This window comes from Myzus persicae, unplaced genomic scaffold, assembly GCF_001856785.1.
Source record: "Myzus persicae strain clone G006 unplaced genomic scaffold, MPER_G0061.0, whole genome shotgun sequence".
Classification (NCBI taxonomy): Eukaryota; Metazoa; Arthropoda; class Insecta; order Hemiptera; family Aphididae; genus Myzus; species Myzus persicae.
Window position 1 is genome coordinate 56685 of NW_019101674.1, and position 19741 is coordinate 76425.

The window sequence follows — 19741 nt, forward strand, 5'->3', positions numbered from 1 at the left end:
ATTAATTACAACATTAAATTAGATGATAACGCAATTTTACCTGTTCCCAAAAATCGAGAAATTAATCTGTTGATTTAGATATCTATATAACACTTTCCGGTGGTTTCTGAAGATCAAGATCTTACTCAACTCAATACCTTTGCAACTTGTCTGCAACTTTCATTATTTCGGGTACAACATTTCCAGTAACATTTTACCATGTTGACGTAATTAAGCTTAAGCACCTATTGAGAAATAAGAGAATACCTAGATATAAATAATTGTTTTAATATAAAAAATAGGAACAAAGTAGATGTTCATAAAAATCCGTGAAATTGATTAAATCACAGTGATTTGTGTTTTGCTAATATATAACTATTATTTTTACGAAATAGAAAACTTAATTTTTATTTGAAAACTTTAGTATATATTTTTTTAAATTTTTAGAATTTCTATGCATTGAACCTACTGTAAACAAAATGTTTAAATATATTGATTTGCTACGAAGTTATAAATAAGGGCGCCCTCAGAAATATAAGCCGCGGGAGGGGGGAGTAAAGTCAAAAATCTCTGATTGCACAGCACGTCAGCACATACTATTTTTTTGTTTTGACAAGTTACAAAACGATTAATAATAATTAAAATAGCGGACGTCCGTGGTTACAAGCGGTACGATACTATGATGGACTTTGGGTCACACTGCCTACGTTGTTTATCATGCTATATTACCAACTTGCTTCCAGAAATGTTATGCTCCATCTTCACTTAAATGAATGATTTACAACTAATGTTAGCATTATTTTTACAGCTTTTATTAATAATTTCTATTTTTGATAAGATATAGCCTATCTTAGAAAGGTAAATATAAAATACTCAACTATTTCTTTTTTTCATGTTTCAACCAACAGTGCCACGGGAACTGCTTTCGCATTCTTCCGCGAAAAATACTCAACTCTATATAATTTAAAATATACTTGATAAAGAAACGTGTTTTTCAGAAGAATGATTTGAAAATGGTAAATTACATTAATTACTTTTAATTGTTTTAGATAAAATGAACAAATATTTGAATTTTAAATAAAGTGTTGCATATTCTACACAAAATAAAATAATGCAAAATTACAAATTTAGTATGCAATATTCCTGAGTCCAACTAAAAATCACATTTTTTAGTTGTCACTATATAATATATATAATTATATTATACTCTTGCGCATGTATATGTGATAATGTGACTATTGAAAATAGAATTTTCTACTGAATAACTATATGCATAGTTAGTCAAACAATATGGTTATCGACTATGCCGAATAAAAAAATTATTTGAAATTTGTAGAAAACAAAAGAATTACTAGATCAAACTTGAATAAATAATTACATTTTTTTACTTAATTAGATACTATTATAAAGAGGATTCACAATTATCTTATATTGTATTTTGTATGATAATTAGTTGAATTTTTTAACAGAAAATCTTATCAATGTAGCTCAATCTCCCACATAGCAGTTATTTTAGTTATTTTTTTCAGATAATTTTTATTTCCTGGAAGTATAATCTAGTTTGTCATTGTACAGTATTTAAAATAAAAATATAACAATAAGAACAATAAAAACAAAAATATTTATCAACAATTATATTATAACATAAACACTAAAAACATATATATTCAAAATAGGTTATATTATATTTCAATATTTGCTGTAAACAATAATTTTGATTACTCTGAAATATAATATATTGAATATACGTACCTAAAATAAGAATGAAAATGTAATGTACAAAACAATATTTAAGTATTTTCAAAATCTTCAAATTTTTATCGAATACCTAATTAAATTATTTTAACAATAATGTTGGTAGTTTGGTACATTTAGTATATCATAATATTTCTTTCATTTTCATTTCCACGTGCCATTCTTTTACATCTTTGGATTGAAGATTATTTATGATTTTTCTAAAAATAAAAAACCATATTATTCCGTAAATTGTACATATGATAGTTTCTATGTAAAACCCGTCGATATAAACTTCACAGGTTCCACCGGACAAACTGCACGTTTCCTGTAGATGAACGGATAATTAAAAATACAAAAAAAATTAACTTAATGTATATATATATACATGTATACCTAATTATTTTACCGTCTTACCTTCTCCTTCGAAATATTTGATGTTGAACACAATTTTCTAGGATCATTAGAACATCGTTTCAAAGTTAGGAATTCAATAAGCCACAAAGCTCCAGTTTTGCTCCACACATTTCCTAAATTAGATATAGTAGTCAACAGAGTCATATTTGTACCTCCGATTTTTGGATCACTTATACTTGCGTAAAATGTCATTGACGTCAATGTCATAAAACTCACAGCTAACTGAAATGGAAATAAACGTGTTTATGCAGAGCTTACGAAAGCAGTTCAAAAAGGTACATAGATACATTTATAAACGATTTAAGTGGGTAATAAGCAGCTATAAGGAAAAGAAAATATAAATTCGTAAGTAAATCAACATCAGTGACCGAAAATTAAAAAACCTAAGAAAATATTAGAAACCATTAATGTAAGTATTATTAGTTGTAAGATACATTTTTTAATAACCAAATTATGCACTTATTTAAAAAAATTTTAATTAAACTAACTAACGGAAATCTGTAAAAACTATCAAACAACAATTAACAGATATCGCTAGGTTTAAAAAATAAATAGTTTAATAACTACTAATAATTGAATATATTTACCTGTTGTAAAGTGTACATCAACACTAAAAATACTCTGTAAGTGTAAAGTAATGATCCTGTGTGACCCAAAAAACAAGGTGTAAAGTAAACGATAGTTGCTAAAACTACACCGAACAGTAATCTAAAGGATAATATTTTATGGTATTACACATTTATACATATACTGATTAAGAAAGAAATTATTGATCAAAAGATACTATTATTATGGTTATAGTTTTACCGGTAGGGTATTGTATTGAAATAATTTTTCAACGGTTTTTCTTTCGATGTAAATCTTGTAATAAAAAACGGTAAGCTTATATTTAAAGGTATTAATAACAAATCCATAGCAGCAATTTCGTCTTTGGTAATTCCACTGTCTATAAGTTTCAATCTTAAAGCGGCATCGACTGAACAAAAACTCATCTAAATTAATTTAAATGTTGTATGTATAAGTATACTGTTTAATACTTTAATGGAAAATACCCTTACTTTGATAGTCAATAAAATTATAGCGAACATCTTGATACTAGGTAATTTCATTATACTGAAAAGTAACATATACGTTTTGATAATGCTAAGATCAACAGCATTGAGTTCTGCCAAATAATCTTTTTCGTACTTAAATATGGCAACTAGTGTGGTAATGACTATATAAATAATTCCCCAAAAATAAAAATATCCTAAACAAAATATTATTAATAAAATAATAATTACATTTGTATTTTATATAGGTATATTAGGTACACAGTAAAATGATTTAATAAACATTTATGATATAATTATTAATTTTAATATATACGATATACCTATAGATTGGTATAAGTATAATACCTTGTAAAGTAATAACACCGCCTGGTACAGGTGCAGTGCGCCACCATTGGTTCCAAAATGATTCCGATAACAATAAAATTGGCAAAATATAACCCAAAAATATGCCAAAGGCTTGTCCGGCACCATTACACATTGAAGCATAGCTAATATTTCGTCTACAACATAATACATTACCTATTAGTATTTAATACACACGTGTAATAGTTATCTACTAATAAACTAATATCATAGGTAGGTATACTGGTATATATTTTACAGTTTTAATAACTATTATTTTTTTCAACAATGATACACAAACCTTTTTAACATGGTTAATGCCCAACCGTCTACAATAATGTCTTGAGTGGCAGCAAGGAAATTCAAAATAAAAAATATTGATGTTAAAGCATTAATATTTACTTTACTACCAATATCTAGCCATTCATTTATATAAAAACCAGTAATGAAGAAAAATATACCTATAAAATAATAAAACCCGTAATTAAAAAATGTTAATTAACATAAAAAATGTTAAGACAACATTTCAATTGTATTTTGTTTCGTCTTTTTAATTATCTGCAATGTTGAATATTTATTTTTACCTAAAAAATATTGGACTGGAATCAACCAAGATTTTCGACGGCCCAATTTTCGTATAAATAAGGAATCAACTAACGGTGCCCACAAAAGCTTCAAACTGAATGGCCATATTGCCAAACTAAATTTAGCCTATTTATACATATATCATAAAAATGTTATTGTTATTTCATCTTTCAAGTTTTAAAACTTTTTTTTTAATTCAGTTGTCCATTAGTTAACTCACTTGTTCGTTGAAAGAAGATTGGCGCATGTTTTGGATAATAATGGGTATTGCTAAGGATAAACCTAACGGTACTCCTTGTAAGGTATACAACAACAGTAATACAAAAATATTGCCTTTATCTCCTTTCGAATTCGCTCTAACGGGAATGTCATTTTTTTCGATTAAAGATTCAATATGAGTAATTTCAATCATCTTCATCTATACTTCACAATCGTCAGCTGCTATGAATAAATACCTGAAATGACAGTAAATAAATTAAAAACTAATGAATAACTGTGAAAATGTAATTTATATCAATTAATACTTAAATTTTGTATGTATGGTACAATGGTACATATTATATAGTAAATGATATATCAAACATAATAAATTAAATATTTATCAAAAACTTAAAACTTAACGTAGGTTATTCATTGAATTATATTTTAATTTAGTTCAGTATTAGCCGCACATACAATATTTTATGAGTAATATTGTAAGTTTCAACAGTAGCAGTAATGTGCCTTGCTGAAGAGAGAATATCCACTAATATGTAATTAATGAACAGAGAAATGTTGTATATCGTCTGAAACACCAAAGTTTCCCTTTTCAACTAAGTTCGTTTATAAAAATAAGGTTAATCTGTGGTTTAATAGTGGAGAACTTAGAAACGACCACACTCGACAACATTTAATTAGCAAGACAATTCATAACTATCGACTTATTCAACTTAGACAATTTTAAAGGATTAATTATAATAGCCTTAGGAACAGGAATTACAAAACGTATTCATTTATACATTTCCATCATAGGAATGTCTAAAAATAATACAGTGATAATTACCAATAATTTAGTGGAAATGTGGAATCAAGGCTGAAAATACATTAATATTGTATATTGCAACCAGAGTGGAATTTAAGCATATTTTTACTGTAAAATAGATTGAGTAAAAAATCCGAAGGTACTTTGTATTTACTTTGGTTTTAGTCTTACTCTCAAACAATATATCATTGTTGATAAATTTTAAATTAATATCATCGGACAAAATCAATAACATCATGACATTCAAATTATTATTATAATAAATTATTTAAATACACTTTCATTTAATAAAAAAAAAAAAATAAATAAATTATGACGCGGCATCAAATAACTTTCGTCTAATACACCATAAAACATGCATAATTCGTGCTTATAATTAAAATGTACAATTATATTTATGCTTTATATAGTTACGAAAAATATGCAAAATAAACAATACACAATTTGTATCAATATGATGTGAAATCCAAATTTTAAAAATGTAAGTATAACCTATGTTTTTAGCTAATAGTCACAATTACCAGGAGGCTGTAAAATTGTAAAAAGCACATCTTTTATAAATGTATTACTCAATTTTTTGAAATAGGTCCATCGTGAACTCATTTTTCTATAAAAGTGGATAGGGGGAAGATAATTTAAAAATAAATGATGATTGTAGGTTTTTTTCTATAAAGAAAACTTGGAAAACTATTAACTTCAATACATTATAATACCATATATATAGGTCTAAAATGTACACATTTTAAATGATTTTATGATTATGTAAATATACATATGAAATAGATATTTTAGCAATAAAAACCTAGGTGGAGGGGGGGGGCAATTACTCCATCCTACATCGGCTTTAAAACGTTCAAGAACTCCATAATATAATATATTAATTTTAATATACAATTGGTTATTATAAATAATTATGCAGTTGAAATTTTTGCTTCTTTATAGAACAAAGTTGATTCAAAAATTAAAAACAAATACAAAATGATCCTAAATTTTAATCAATAAATTTACTATTAAGTAAATAGCAAAAAAAAACGGGTAAGTGGATGTCGCTCTGCTGTATATTAGGTGTCTATAAGAGGTCGCTGTAATGGATAGTATTACATTTGAATTAAATGATATCATATCATTGTATACGAAAAACGATTCTGAGGGGGGCCCGGGGTGTCAGTCTAGGATATTTTATATTGTTATTACTTATTATTATTATGGTAGCCAGTAAGTTCAATTAATATATTATTCTTAAACTATCATTGATGCTGGACAAATATTAAATATACTTATGTAAAATTAGACTGTTTTGGAACCAAATTACAACAAAATGATAAACGTTTTTCTTTCTGTTAATATATGCAATTTTGTCCAAATTTGAACTTAAGATGTACTGTAAAAAATAACCGTATTCTTATATTTTTTAGATTTTTTAGTTACGGAAAAACTGCTTAAGTGGAATCTTGTTTTAAATTTTCAATCCTTAGTTATAAAAATTGTCAAAATTTGAACTTCAAATGCTTATGAAAAAAAATCGTGCCTATGTATTTTTAATATTTTTAACTGCTATTGTAACAATATATAAAGAGTCTTGTATTAAATTGCCATGCTTTTTGACTCAACCAATAAAATTGTATTGAAATTTATAGGAAAAAAAATGAAAATTGAAAATTTCCGTCAATTACTTGAAACGTGTCAAAAAAATAACAAGTATATGAACTGTTAAAATAAACATTTGGAGTAAATTTCAAATGTCTAGATTAATTTGTTTTTGAATTACAACAAAATTAGAAAATCGTTACAAGAGAAATCGAGTGAATATCCTACGTTGTAAAAATGTCAACTACAAACGCTCATAAAAATTTAATTTGACTTTCCGGTAGAAATTTTTATTTGATAGAGGTAGACAAGCTAATAAGGCATCTTTTATTCAATTTTTAAATCTTAGATATAAAAAGAAAAATTTGTATGAATTTCTAACAAAATATAATTTGCTAATTTTCCTGATTTTACGAAATTGAGTTTTAACACTCATAAATAATTATTGTAGATTTATACTCAACTTTTTTTTAATTTCCATTAACAGCAACTTACAGGGAACCCTGTTTTACATTTACAAGTATTTTGACCGAGCGAAACATTTTTTATCGCCTTGAGTTAAAAAAAAAATAATAATAATCGAAAATGTCATATGCCTATAAATAGTTCAACTCAAATCAAAACATTTTTAAAATTGTATGGTGTATAGAAAATGCTAACACAAATATTCAGCGGAAATTTAATGTATCCACGGTCATTTTTTTGGAGTTAAACTATAGTTCAAAAACTAGTTTTGCATAAAAATTCCAGTTTTTCCTTAATTTTTTGTTTGTTTTTCCTCCTAAAATCTATTTGGGAATTAATTCCCAAAAAATTTGGGATTTAAATTAATATTAAATTTTGACCTCTTGCATGCACCAACTAAATTCATTTTCCTACCAGAAAAGTTACTGTTGAAGAAAATCGAAACACTTTTACTGCAAGAAACCGTGATGACAGACACGAAAAATAAAAAATAAATATAAAAACACACATCATTGTAAAATCAATACAGTTCAAAATATATATTCTACGAACTCTTAAGACACTTAAGTATATAAAATTTATTTTATGATTGTAATCCATTAAAATGTACCTATACGTTAAAATATTTTATAGATTATTATATTATATTGAACGTATCAATCAAAAATATATAGGTTTTTAGTATTATAATTTATATTTACGACATTTTTTTGAGACGCTACAAAACTATAACTACTACGAGCACAACACTAACTAAATATTTATGAGCCTTGAATAATGTTATGCAAATATTTTGTTAACAAATTCCCTTCTGTTTAACTCGCTATTAATCTTATCATAACAGTGTCATACATTTATTGTAATAATTTAGGTATACACAAGGTGTGACATAACCTGACAAATTAAATAAATTTTGTTCTAACCAATATTAAAAAATTTTTATTTATTTATAATGTAGACCTCTGCTCTACAAGTATAGTATACAACTGTTTATTTTTTAATAAGTTGATACCAAATATTTTTAAAAATTGAATTAAATGTTTTCGCAAAAATTCAGAATAGCCAATTTGCAAATCTAATTTTTAGAAAAATGTTGTTGAAGAAAACGTTTATTGAAGTCAAGTAGTTTTTTTTACAATTTTTTGCCTATGTAATAACTTTTTTCAAAATATTCTATTTAATTTTTTTCAGACACAAGTAAATCTTAAATAATTTTTTATCCATACGATTTTTATAATTTGTTTCATGTGTATTAAACGTAACGTTTAATTATAGTATCAATTTTCATTTTGCATTTGTCAGATCTTTCTATTACAGTTACACCCTGTACATCACATACCTACTATATTTGTGAAGGTATGTAGTATCGTTGATCACACGTTATCAGTGGAATATACAGAAAACAAAATATCTTATTTTACTTTAATTTACAAACATAACGTGCTGCTGCCCAAGGTATAATTTTTAGAAATGAGAAATTGTTTACATTATAACAGATATACATTTAATATTACACATATTATGCAGAAGATATTGAAGGCAAGAGAGCAGTTCTTATTTGATAGACATTTGATTATCCGGTGGATTGAGTGGTTTTGGCCATAACCTAACGTAACTTTAACCATGTTATGACGAGAGACATAGTAAGGAGCAGATAACCTGGAGGATCTACTAGGAATTCTAAAATATTAAATTAGCAAGAAATTCAGGAACATCAATGGAACCGTTGACAAGTTTGTTGAGGAAATTTAGGTTAGCTAAATTATTATTTTTATATATTTTGCGCAGTTTCCATGTCGAATTGAGAGAAGAAGGACGAGTGCCCGACTTCAATGCACCGTCTTTGTAATTTTTATCCGGTATAGGTAATAATATGCTATCCATATTGCCAATATATTTTTAATTCTGAGCGAAGCAATGAATGTATTGATTTTACAATGATGTATGTGTTTTGTTTTTTTGGTCAGTACTCTGTATACCTAAATAATATATATTCGAAATAATGTTTCTTTTGAGAGATAAAAATTAAAAATTCCTAGTAGTTTTAGAAAGCGTATGGAAAAACAAAAAAAAAACGGAAAACGGAAATTATATACAATGCCAATTCTTAACAAAATCGATTTTATATTTTTGATGTGACTCAACAATTGTATGGATAATTTGATTAAAAATATAATTAATAAAAAATGTAATTCAATTTTAATCAAATATTGATATAATCATTTACCTTACATGATAACATTTTCAAAATATTTTGACTTTTTGAGCAATTATTATAGCCATGAAAAAATTCCGTTTTTAAGTTTTTTTTCAATTGTTTTCAAAGAATAATTTTTTACTTGCATTCACCAATACAAGGAGGTGCTCAATTACCCCTAGGTATTTTCTTACTATATGCATAAAAATTAAAAATACAATTTAAAAAATATTTTTATATACATATTTATTATACATATAATTATTTTATATAAGCCCATTGAAAATATCTGTGTATACGCCACTGTATGATTGACACATCGTCTCCGCTCTAAATCCTTTTTATACATGGAATAATTTATCATTGAATTCAAATACAGACGGAAATTGTGGGCTTAGGCAGGCTAACCCCCCCCCCCCCAAATATCCGTCAAGCCCCCTCCAAAAGTCCAACAGATATTGTGAAGGAGCAAAGCCTCCACGATTTAAGTTATTTTGAAAAATAGTAGCCCCCAATAATTTCAATGGATTTTCGCCTAAGAGTTCAAATCCAACACATCCATTACAATGACATTGGCATACTCAACAGCTACTGAATAGCAAAGCGGTTTTCACTTGCCCACCTATTTTTGGTATTTTCTATTTTATAATCTAAAAAAATTGATTGCCGTGTCAATCAGGCTGGACATCTAATAAGTATACAAGGTTCCTTATAAATTATTATACTAGCTGTCCAAAAATATTAAAGATAAGAAGTCATTATTTTTTTTAAGCATTTAAAGTTATAGTTTTGACAAAATTATTAAAATTGGCAAATTATTTTGTAGTAAAAAATTATAAAATGTTTAAATAGTACCTATAGCTAAAGATTGAAAGTTTAAAACAAGATTTCTCATATATGGAGTGTCCTGCTTTGACTAAAAAATTAAAAATATATACTGTAGTACTAATAGTAAAGTTAATTAATTAAATAGCAATAATATCATAAAATAAACTTAATAATATAGGCTGACAAGACGATTGTCTTTGCTCAAATTCATTTTACGAATACAATACCTAATGATATTATACCATTGAATTCAAATTTAACACATGCATTAGAGTAGTACCAACTTGCCCACATCTGTAAACCTTCACCCAATGTAATAAGCGTTTTTATGCCATAAATTGTAAAACAAACTCACTCGATTTGAAAAATGAATGTAGATTTATTATTGGGCGTCATGATGATGGCATGTCAAATGTGAAACGATGTCTTTCTATATCGATTTGAAAGAGATGTTTACAATCAGTTCCACGGTAATAGACGAATATGAATTATTTTGGCTCAATCTGTAAAGGTTACGATGTAGAAAATCCATTTTCTCGTGGTAATAAAATGAAAATAAAATACTCCTGACGAATGATTAACATAACGCATGCCGGTTTGTCTTTATCACTTATATAGATAATAGAATATGATAACACGCCGTCATGCCACAGCAAACAAGGATGTCCGTGGATAAAAGTTTAGATATAAAAGTACGGTCAAGAAAGTGAATAATAGCATTTTATCTATTTTGTGATAAAAGCAGTTAAAAGTAGGTCAATTTCTTCCAAGGGATATTTTATCTACTGATAAGCCCGAGGAACAGTTGATATTCCCGCTAAAAATGTTACAACCCAAAGGGCCCGATTTCAAAAAAAATATGCATTCAAGAGTCATTGTAGTGCACCATGTTTACTCTGGGACACTTTTTAACTAAAAATATAATTATTTCCATATTCTGTTCCATAACAATAATTGTTCATTAAATAGGTACTCAACTCTTACATTCGTATCAAATTTATCTTTAAAGAAAGCCATTTATTATTTTCTGGGACAGATGGAGAGTGGGAGAAACTATGAATTTAGACTTTCGACTTAGGACTTAGGAGACCTTGTACACTTGGAACTGAATCACGTCATGTATAAATCAGGGCCTGTAATATAACGCTGCACTAACTGATGAAGTTTTATCACCGACCTGAATTGGCTCAAACCTATCAGCTATCACCTATGTAGATATGCCCAGTGGCGAACTGAATTTCAATTTTAAATGACGCATTTTCATAATTAAATACTTACCAACACCACCAATACCCCCCCCCATGTTTACTTATAACAAAGTTATGATATCAAATATGTAAATATTATAATAACGAAGCCCCGTTAGACAAACCATAAGGTTTAAGCCGTTTGAGGTTATACATAGGGAAGAGAGGCAAAGATATACTACCATTTCTTAGACAATTTAAATTTATTCATCGCTATGCAATTTTTAAATTCATAAGGTGTTAGTATTATTCACTAGTGTTAGTGATTTTCAAATAATTTACAATCAATTAACTAAAATTGTTGTTCTTTATTTAAATCATCTGATTTCGTCCATATTTGAACTTAAAATATTTTATAGGTATACAAAACTGTGTTTATGTATTTCCTTAATTTTTTTTTTTAAATTTTAGCATTTTCAAATTTGATTTCTCATTAGTATGTATAAGTTATATTTGCATCTACTATCTACAACCAATTATCAGAAACCCCCTCTAAGTTAAATATCCAAGTATGTTTTTGCATACTATTTTACATGTATGCTATAGACACAAACTAAAAAAAAAACACAGCATTGTAAAATCAATACATCCATCGATCCGTTTAGAATCATAAATGTATTTAAATATTTGTTCAGAGAAAATGTGAAAATAAATTAAATATTGCATTATGCAGGTGCTTTGATTTGCATTTAATTGTTAAATTTAAAAAAAAATGGAGAGGATAGTGGGGGGCTTTATCCTTTGATGTACGATGTCATAGTATATATTTTTAAACACTGCGGCACCACTGCAGATGTCACCTTATTTTACATATCCTGCAGTGGCCTTGGTTGTATGGGCGATTGTAAACTCCGCTAGAATACCGGTTTGATAAAAAGGTAATGAAAAGGTCTAATGAAACTCCATCATTTTTATTTTCTTACCTATATTGGATATATAGAAACTCCGCCAGTGCTTATGTAAGACTTTATAATACATCTCAACTAAAGAAGCTCAAAATCCAAAATGATAGTGTTAAAGAACGTAGGGATTTATATAAGATTGAGATGTCAGAATATCTATAAATTGTATCTCATAATTTTAGTTCACAGTTCAACGTTCAACATATTATAATATAATATATAGATATAAGTGCATAATATATCTAGGTTGCTATGTACATACTTTATGATTGTTTCAATTATTTTTATGATAATCAATAATTTATTATGATAATACATTAATACCTACTCATGACAATTTGGAAGATTTGTTCCGACAATTATTATTTTTATTAATTTTTGTATAATTTTTGGGATATTATAATAATGTACATGATATCTGTCCTATATATTAATTTTATACTGTGACTTGATTTTCTTCACTGAAAAAGTTTATATAAACTCAACTTTACTTGATTTTTTCACTGGCGGAGTTTACACTAAAAAAAGGTACTTCTGGTACATGAGCTTGGTTGTATGGCCATTAATCATAGAACATAAATAAGTACCTATATATATATATATAGGTATATCGTATATACCAACATACCTGTAGAATATAGTATAATCTATTCTATGACTTAACTACATAGTTATTCAAATTACGAAGGTATAATACAATCCTAGATAAACCTAATCCAAAATATTTGAAAGCTATGGGTGGTAGTGGTAGTACTATTAATAATAACCAATGATTTTCAAATAAGAATTTGACTTAGTGAAAACGCGGAATCGTTTAAATGTCACGAAAAATTAAAAACTTCTATAATAATTTCACTAGAATAAATTACCAGAATTTATTAAATGCATTCATTCAAAGAAAGAAATATGGCAACTTCACTAATCTTTACTGCTTCGTAGGAAATGAATAGTTAGTCATTTTCAATTTGCTGATAGTTCGATAATATATAAAATAAAATATATATTTTTTTTATTTTATTCTTAAGGCAGACAATGCGGTAATATTACATCATTATAATTTATATCCACATGTATTATAATGTAATATAAACAATAGCAATATTAAAAATTGATTAAAAAATATTGACAAGATAGGACGATTACTCTTCGCCAAGAGAAAACATTACCGAAGGTAAACCCTATTACCTATCCGAATATTTTTGAATGTCCTAAAAATCTAAATATTGATAGAGTTAACCTATTCGGTAAGTAGGTGAGAAAACATGGAGTTAAAAAAAATCTTTCCAGAAACATATTTTTTTTTTAAATTTGTAGCCACAAACAAAAATATTACAAATTTAAATCTTGTATTATTTAAAGTGTTCAAACTTTAACAAGCTTCTAAATTATTTTCTATTGCTAATTTCTTAATTAATAATACATATTATATTTAATAATTACTTAGCAATTTGACATTTAGTGACTGCGCTTTTAAATAAGTGTGCCAAGTGTGAACTTCTAAGTTGATCAGTTCAATTTTATTAAAATGCAGTTTTTTTTAAATTTTTTGCATAGACATTTTATAAAATGAATCATTCTATACATATATATATATAACTATGGAAAAAAAATTATTATTTTTCTTATTTTATACATTTTTAATTTGACTATGTACGTTACAATTTACAATGTTGGCACTTATACGGCTTTACGTATAATATGATTCATTATGTAATAATTGTATAATAAGATGTACCTACAAAAATATATTTTTTTTTTATTTACTTTACTCTGTTTCTTCATTTATTTATTATACCTACAACAAAATGTTTTTAACGTGCAATAAAAATAAATGATCATTAATCACTATATTTATTTTAATAGTAACATTATATAAGTATAAATTTTTACTAGCTATTTAAAAAAATTTAAACTTTATATAAATTAAAAATAGTTTTACTTAAAAAAAACAGCACCTACTTAGTACTTACTGTTTAGATGTTTGATATAGGTACAATTTATTATTTTTTTACAGGCTCAACTATGTTTCTTCAACGAAATTCAACACCACTTAATTTAATAATTTATAATTCACTCATTCCAAACAAAACTAACGTAGCATAAAAATTGTAGTATTAAAATATAAATAGTAGGAAATCTACTTTGTCAATGGTCATTTCAGTTTTATACGATATGCGAAACGAATGGCTATTTTAATGTAAGTCGACAAATAAACTATGAACGATGTACCAATTATAAAACTGATAGGCACATTAAATATTTATTTTATATTTTCTAGTAAAAATTAATAATTATAACCACTGCCATCCTTGTATATTATAATCTATTATGTTTAAGTTATTAAAACTGAGATTATGATTCATGTTGCTCCATAAAAACTAAAAAGACCCAAATGATGTTAATTGCCCAGTAGAAATAGATTATATCACTTATGAATACTTGGAAAATAATTTGGCTCGTATAAATAATTATTGATTATCGTAATACTTATATTTATTATTTAAAATAATCAGACATTAGTTTAGAATTAAATCCAAACAATAAATTATCCTCGTTTCATAATATATAGTGGTTGTCAGGACACTTGTTCTAAAAAATTGACGTATTTGTGGATTCGTTGTTACTAAATACTAATTTTATTTCTTAACCATCAACATACAAATATTTACTAACAATAATTATATTTAATCCGAATGTTTGTGTCAACATAGTTTGTATATTTGCCACCAGAGTCCATGGTATAGCTTTTGTCACAGACAACAATAATTGTAATACTTATTTAGTGACTAGAGAGGTATTATACTAGAGCCTAGAGGACTGTATCAATAATCGTAATAAGTAATAACAATAAAAGTATATATTTGTTTAGAGACTTAATTTCTACTATCATAATTATATTAGTAAACTCTATATTATTGATTATAGCAGGGATCTCCTGCAGTCATCCTTTTTTTTCCTTTTTAATTGTGTCAATAATCAGTGATACTATTGTTCGTCTCTTAAGTTGGATATATCAATACTTAGTACCTACATATTATACTATACTCATGTTTCATTTATATGTACAAATGGTACAATGATTAATCGTAGAATTTAAATTTGCACATCCGATACAGTGCTTACTTTAAATGACGAGGCACCTATACTGTACAGGAGAAGACCCTTTTTGGCCAAAATGCACTCTTCCTTTTTTGGTCAGTGCCACTTATCGGCCAACACTTACAGTTCCCTTTTTGAAAACTATATACCTACAGTTATCTTTAAAAATTATAATTATAACAACTTAACTTAACAATTTTTTATATTGGATCAAGTATGATTGTATCCAAAAATGTGTTTTCCAGTCTATACTTAATAACGACTGAAATGATAACGAAACCGATGGCAATAAAAACCACTATTTTACGGTTCTAATGAAATTATATATTTATTAATTTTAATCTCGTTGTGGCCACCCCTGTTATAGAGAATTTGTTAATTAAACACTTCAGACGAATATATCAATATAGTGAGTATATTATCGCTGTCGTTATTATGACAATCATCACAGTTTTTATTATTACTCAATAGGTATTACGAATTTTGAATACTATACTCCGAAGTTGGAAACGTGACTACGGCCTTCGTCTACCTCTACCAATATTCATAGTATGTTCAATGTACCTAACTTTAGCATAGATAAAAAATAAAAAATTTAAAAATAGAAAAAATATTTCCGAGTTGCTAAAAATTGAAATGAAAAAAAATATTCAAGCTTAGGTACAGTTCTTCCTAAGAGCTACCACTGTGTGAAAAAATAAATACCTATCAATAAAATATTACAATGTTATAACATAATAATATTATTACAGTACCTAGTCGAATAATTTTTGGATACAATCATATTTAATTAAATATAAAAATTGTTTAAGTTAAGTTGTTCATTATTATATTGGAACATTTGAAAAAAAAACATTACTGGCTGGAAAGGAAGCTGTACATTTTGGTCGAAAAGTGACAAGAAGACCTTAAGTTATATGCCATGGGGATTATGTAAGGGGGTTAAGGAGGCCTAATCTCCACCCAAGTTACTAGAAAAGCCCCACCAAACAATTTTAATTTATAATGTTTATATTGCCAAAAAACCGCCACAATACGTCAATACGTCAAATACTAACCTAACCTAACCTATGTAGGTACTAACTAATAGTATGAATTTTGTTGATACTTCTCACAGGGATTTAGCCACCACTGTTATACAACCATAAATACGCCTCCGTACAGTGGGCGTCACCATTTTCGGTTACCATATTGTGGAGCTTAAAGTATCACCCCTATCCCTACAATATAAGTATATTATATCTACTATCCGAATACTATTAAAATATTAATTATACGTAGGTCATAAAATTATTTAAAATAAGTATAGGTATTCACCTAATAAACCCTATATATTTTGTAATATTATTTTACCTTGGTATGTTAGTGTTTGAGAATCAGTTGTTTGTTATCAGAATGATAAAAAATAACAAAATTTTTCGGTTAAAAATGTTAAAATACTTAGGTATCTAAATCATAAAATGTAGGTATCGTGTAATTTTTATTTCATTAATTATAATCTATTTAAATAATTAATTAAATATAGGTACATAAGTACCTAACCTATACCTTACTTACGAAGAAGTGCAAAACACACGTAATAAAAAAATAAAAATAGGTACCTACCTAGGTATGTATAAATGGCGAATGGATATTACATATGGGTTAAAAGATCAATTAAAACGTTTAAAAGTAAATCTTCCTAGTACACTATGTAAATTAAATTTTTTATCAGAATCCGACATAGGTACTTGAAAAATTCACATAGGTACCTATAATATTGTAGTTACATACCGCCCCACACGTGGTTTTTGATAGAGTGGTCAGCAGCCGGCCAAATGTTGAGATCTGTGAACTGGAACGAGTTTAGCACACAATTCAACAAAGCAGGTAAATAAGTAATAACATTTTAACATATATTATTTATATAGCTATATATATATATATTTGCAATACGAAAATGTACTCTTTGTTTTTATAATATATACTATATAGTCGATTAGACAGGCAAACAGGTTTCATTCTAGTGGTGAGGGATGGAAGGGGGATACGCATCGATTAGATACAGCATTACAGTCGATACAGATTTAATTGCACCGGGTGTCGGAATGATTATTTTGACCATTATTCTCTTATCAAATATATTTTAAAAATAACAATTTATTATAAATCATAATATAATTATATTCAGAAGTCACCACGGGTCCACGGCAACACTCACACAGTCTGCCGATTTAAAATTACGGTTATATACATTCCTAAAATTATTATACTATACTTCGTCAATGTTTATTTCTTTCACTTTCCAAGTGAATGCTTAGTGCATACGCCATTATAATTTAATATAAAATATATTTCTACAATAAATGAATATTCCATTTTTGTTTTTTCAAAATCAATATTTTTCATTTGAGCAATAATGAATACCTAATTAGTAATTATTATTTGACATTCGTCAATAAAGTATCGTCAACTTCAATTCAATTCATGTTTTTCCCTCATACGAACATATGAATACATTCAAGTCAATATTCCACTGCTTTAAGCATAGTTGGAAATCCGTTAAAATTTCAGGGGGGCTTCCATCGTACCCAACTAAAAAGCTCTCTGTTATTGGGGGCTATGACCCTCCTGGCCCTCTCGATTTAGGTACCTACCATAATATAAACTTATTATCTTCTTCTTCTTCTTCTTCTTCAGGCTTCGGCCAACAAATTGACTGCCATGAGTACCATATCTGGTCATCTGGACCTCCATAAGATTTGTGCTTTAAGCTTAAATATTTTTAAGTCGTTCATATCACATGCTTATTTGAGTAGGCACCTACTAGGCTACTACCTACCAATATTGTTGCTCACCATTTTTTACTTTCAGGCATTGAGGGCCATTTGGTACTACTTTTTTTTATATACCTCATTTACGTCATTGAGGAAGGTACCATTGCTCAATTGCTGGTACTCAATCACCTGACAATATTCTAAAAATACAACAAAAAACCCCCGTGGTTTGCGTGGACGTTCGTCCAAAAATTCTGTGGTATACTTGATAACGCCAGCGAGCACTGAGCACTCGTTTTAGTACTCGTGGCGTTCGAGGACATCCCAATTAAAATATTGTGGCAGTCAATTTGTATACTATACCACTAAATACAAATCTTGCCATCTGTTTCTATCCTCTGCTGCTTCCCATCGACTGATCTTCATAGGTACCTACCTATTATTGTAATGCTCTTCTTCACACAATATTCCCCGTTCCCACTTTAATCTAGATTCTAGGTCTACTTATAGATCTTTTTCCGAAAGTCTTCTTCTATAACTTTCATGATTGGAGATCCTTGATAACGTCAGGCATAACCCCCACATTAATCTTATTTTAGCGATATCTTTAACTATACCAGACCTCTGAAATTGTAATTGAAGTTTACAAATCACAATTGTGTAGTTTTCTGCACTCATTGGATTGACTAGGTATTAAATACTGGCCCATATTATATTTTGCTTAGTATTTTTCTCTTGAATATTATTAATCTCAGTTCTTCGGTTTTTCTTTGAGTTCACGTTTCAGAGCCAGAGCCGTATAAAACTATTGGTTGTACAAATGGCATGTACGTCATTATTTTTTTTTGCCCTATCTCAACAACAATACATTAAGGGAAAAAATGATTACACTTATATAATTTATACTATTATTTTATACTATTGTAGCATTTATATATTTATCAATGTAATTTCTTGTAATGTTGTAAATAATTTGTGAATAGGTAATTATGCACTACTGTCAACTGTTAAAAAATGCAAAATGTTACAAATAAGTTAGATGACTTAGTCAGGAACATTTTAAATTTATATTAAAAAAAAAAAACATCCTTATTTTTACATTTCTGGACCAGTTGCTGATTTCAGAATTTATATGTACATTGCGCTCATTAATTCCAAAATTTGAATTTGAATTTGGGTATAATTATAGGATAAATAAATTACTGCTATCTTAATATCTCTAATAAAATAGTGGGTAGCTTACTTCAACTAAATGCTGAGTGAATCATCACGGTGTCGTTGCAAGAAAAATTTTTTTTGAGGAGTACCTAGGGCATTATTTTTTTTCCTAGCTTTTGCAATGCTAGAATACCAACTTTTCATCTATAACTTTATTATCCTTTTCACCTTTGTTTATAAAGTATTTAAGTGTTTACTACACAGTACACATCCACATCATATACTTTTTTCTTATGACTACATTTAAATCAGCAAATATTAATTATGATATAAATTTAAATATTTAATACAACAATGTGTTAGAATTAT

General features: G+C 27.4%; 1 protein-coding gene across 6 annotated transcripts; it reads right to left on the bottom strand.

Annotated features, from left to right (window-relative positions):
• Positions 1-1837: 1837 nt before the first annotated feature.
• On the bottom strand, positions 1838-14583 carry LOC111030062 (acetyl-coenzyme A transporter 1-like). 6 transcript variants are annotated; one of them, XM_022309379.1, is made up of 11 exons: positions 14330-14583; positions 10566-10713; positions 4333-4567; positions 4112-4238; positions 3829-3988; positions 3531-3685; positions 3189-3379; positions 2938-3122; positions 2718-2838; positions 2131-2352; positions 1838-2041 (listed from the first exon to the last, which is right to left on the bottom strand). In XM_022309379.1, the coding sequence occupies exons 3-11, from the start codon at positions 4528-4530 to the stop codon at positions 1859-1861; spliced, it is 1542 nt and encodes a 513-aa protein (XP_022165071.1). In that variant the 5' UTR covers positions 4531-4567; positions 10566-10713; positions 14330-14583; the 3' UTR covers positions 1838-1858. The 6 variants fall into 6 exon arrangements, with proteins under 6 accessions (XP_022165071.1, XP_022165072.1, XP_022165073.1 ...); XM_022309380.1 differs by lacking the exon at positions 10566-10713; XM_022309381.1 differs by lacking the exon at positions 10566-10713 and having other exon boundaries at positions 14319-14583.
• Positions 14584-19741: the final 5158 nt, after the last annotated feature.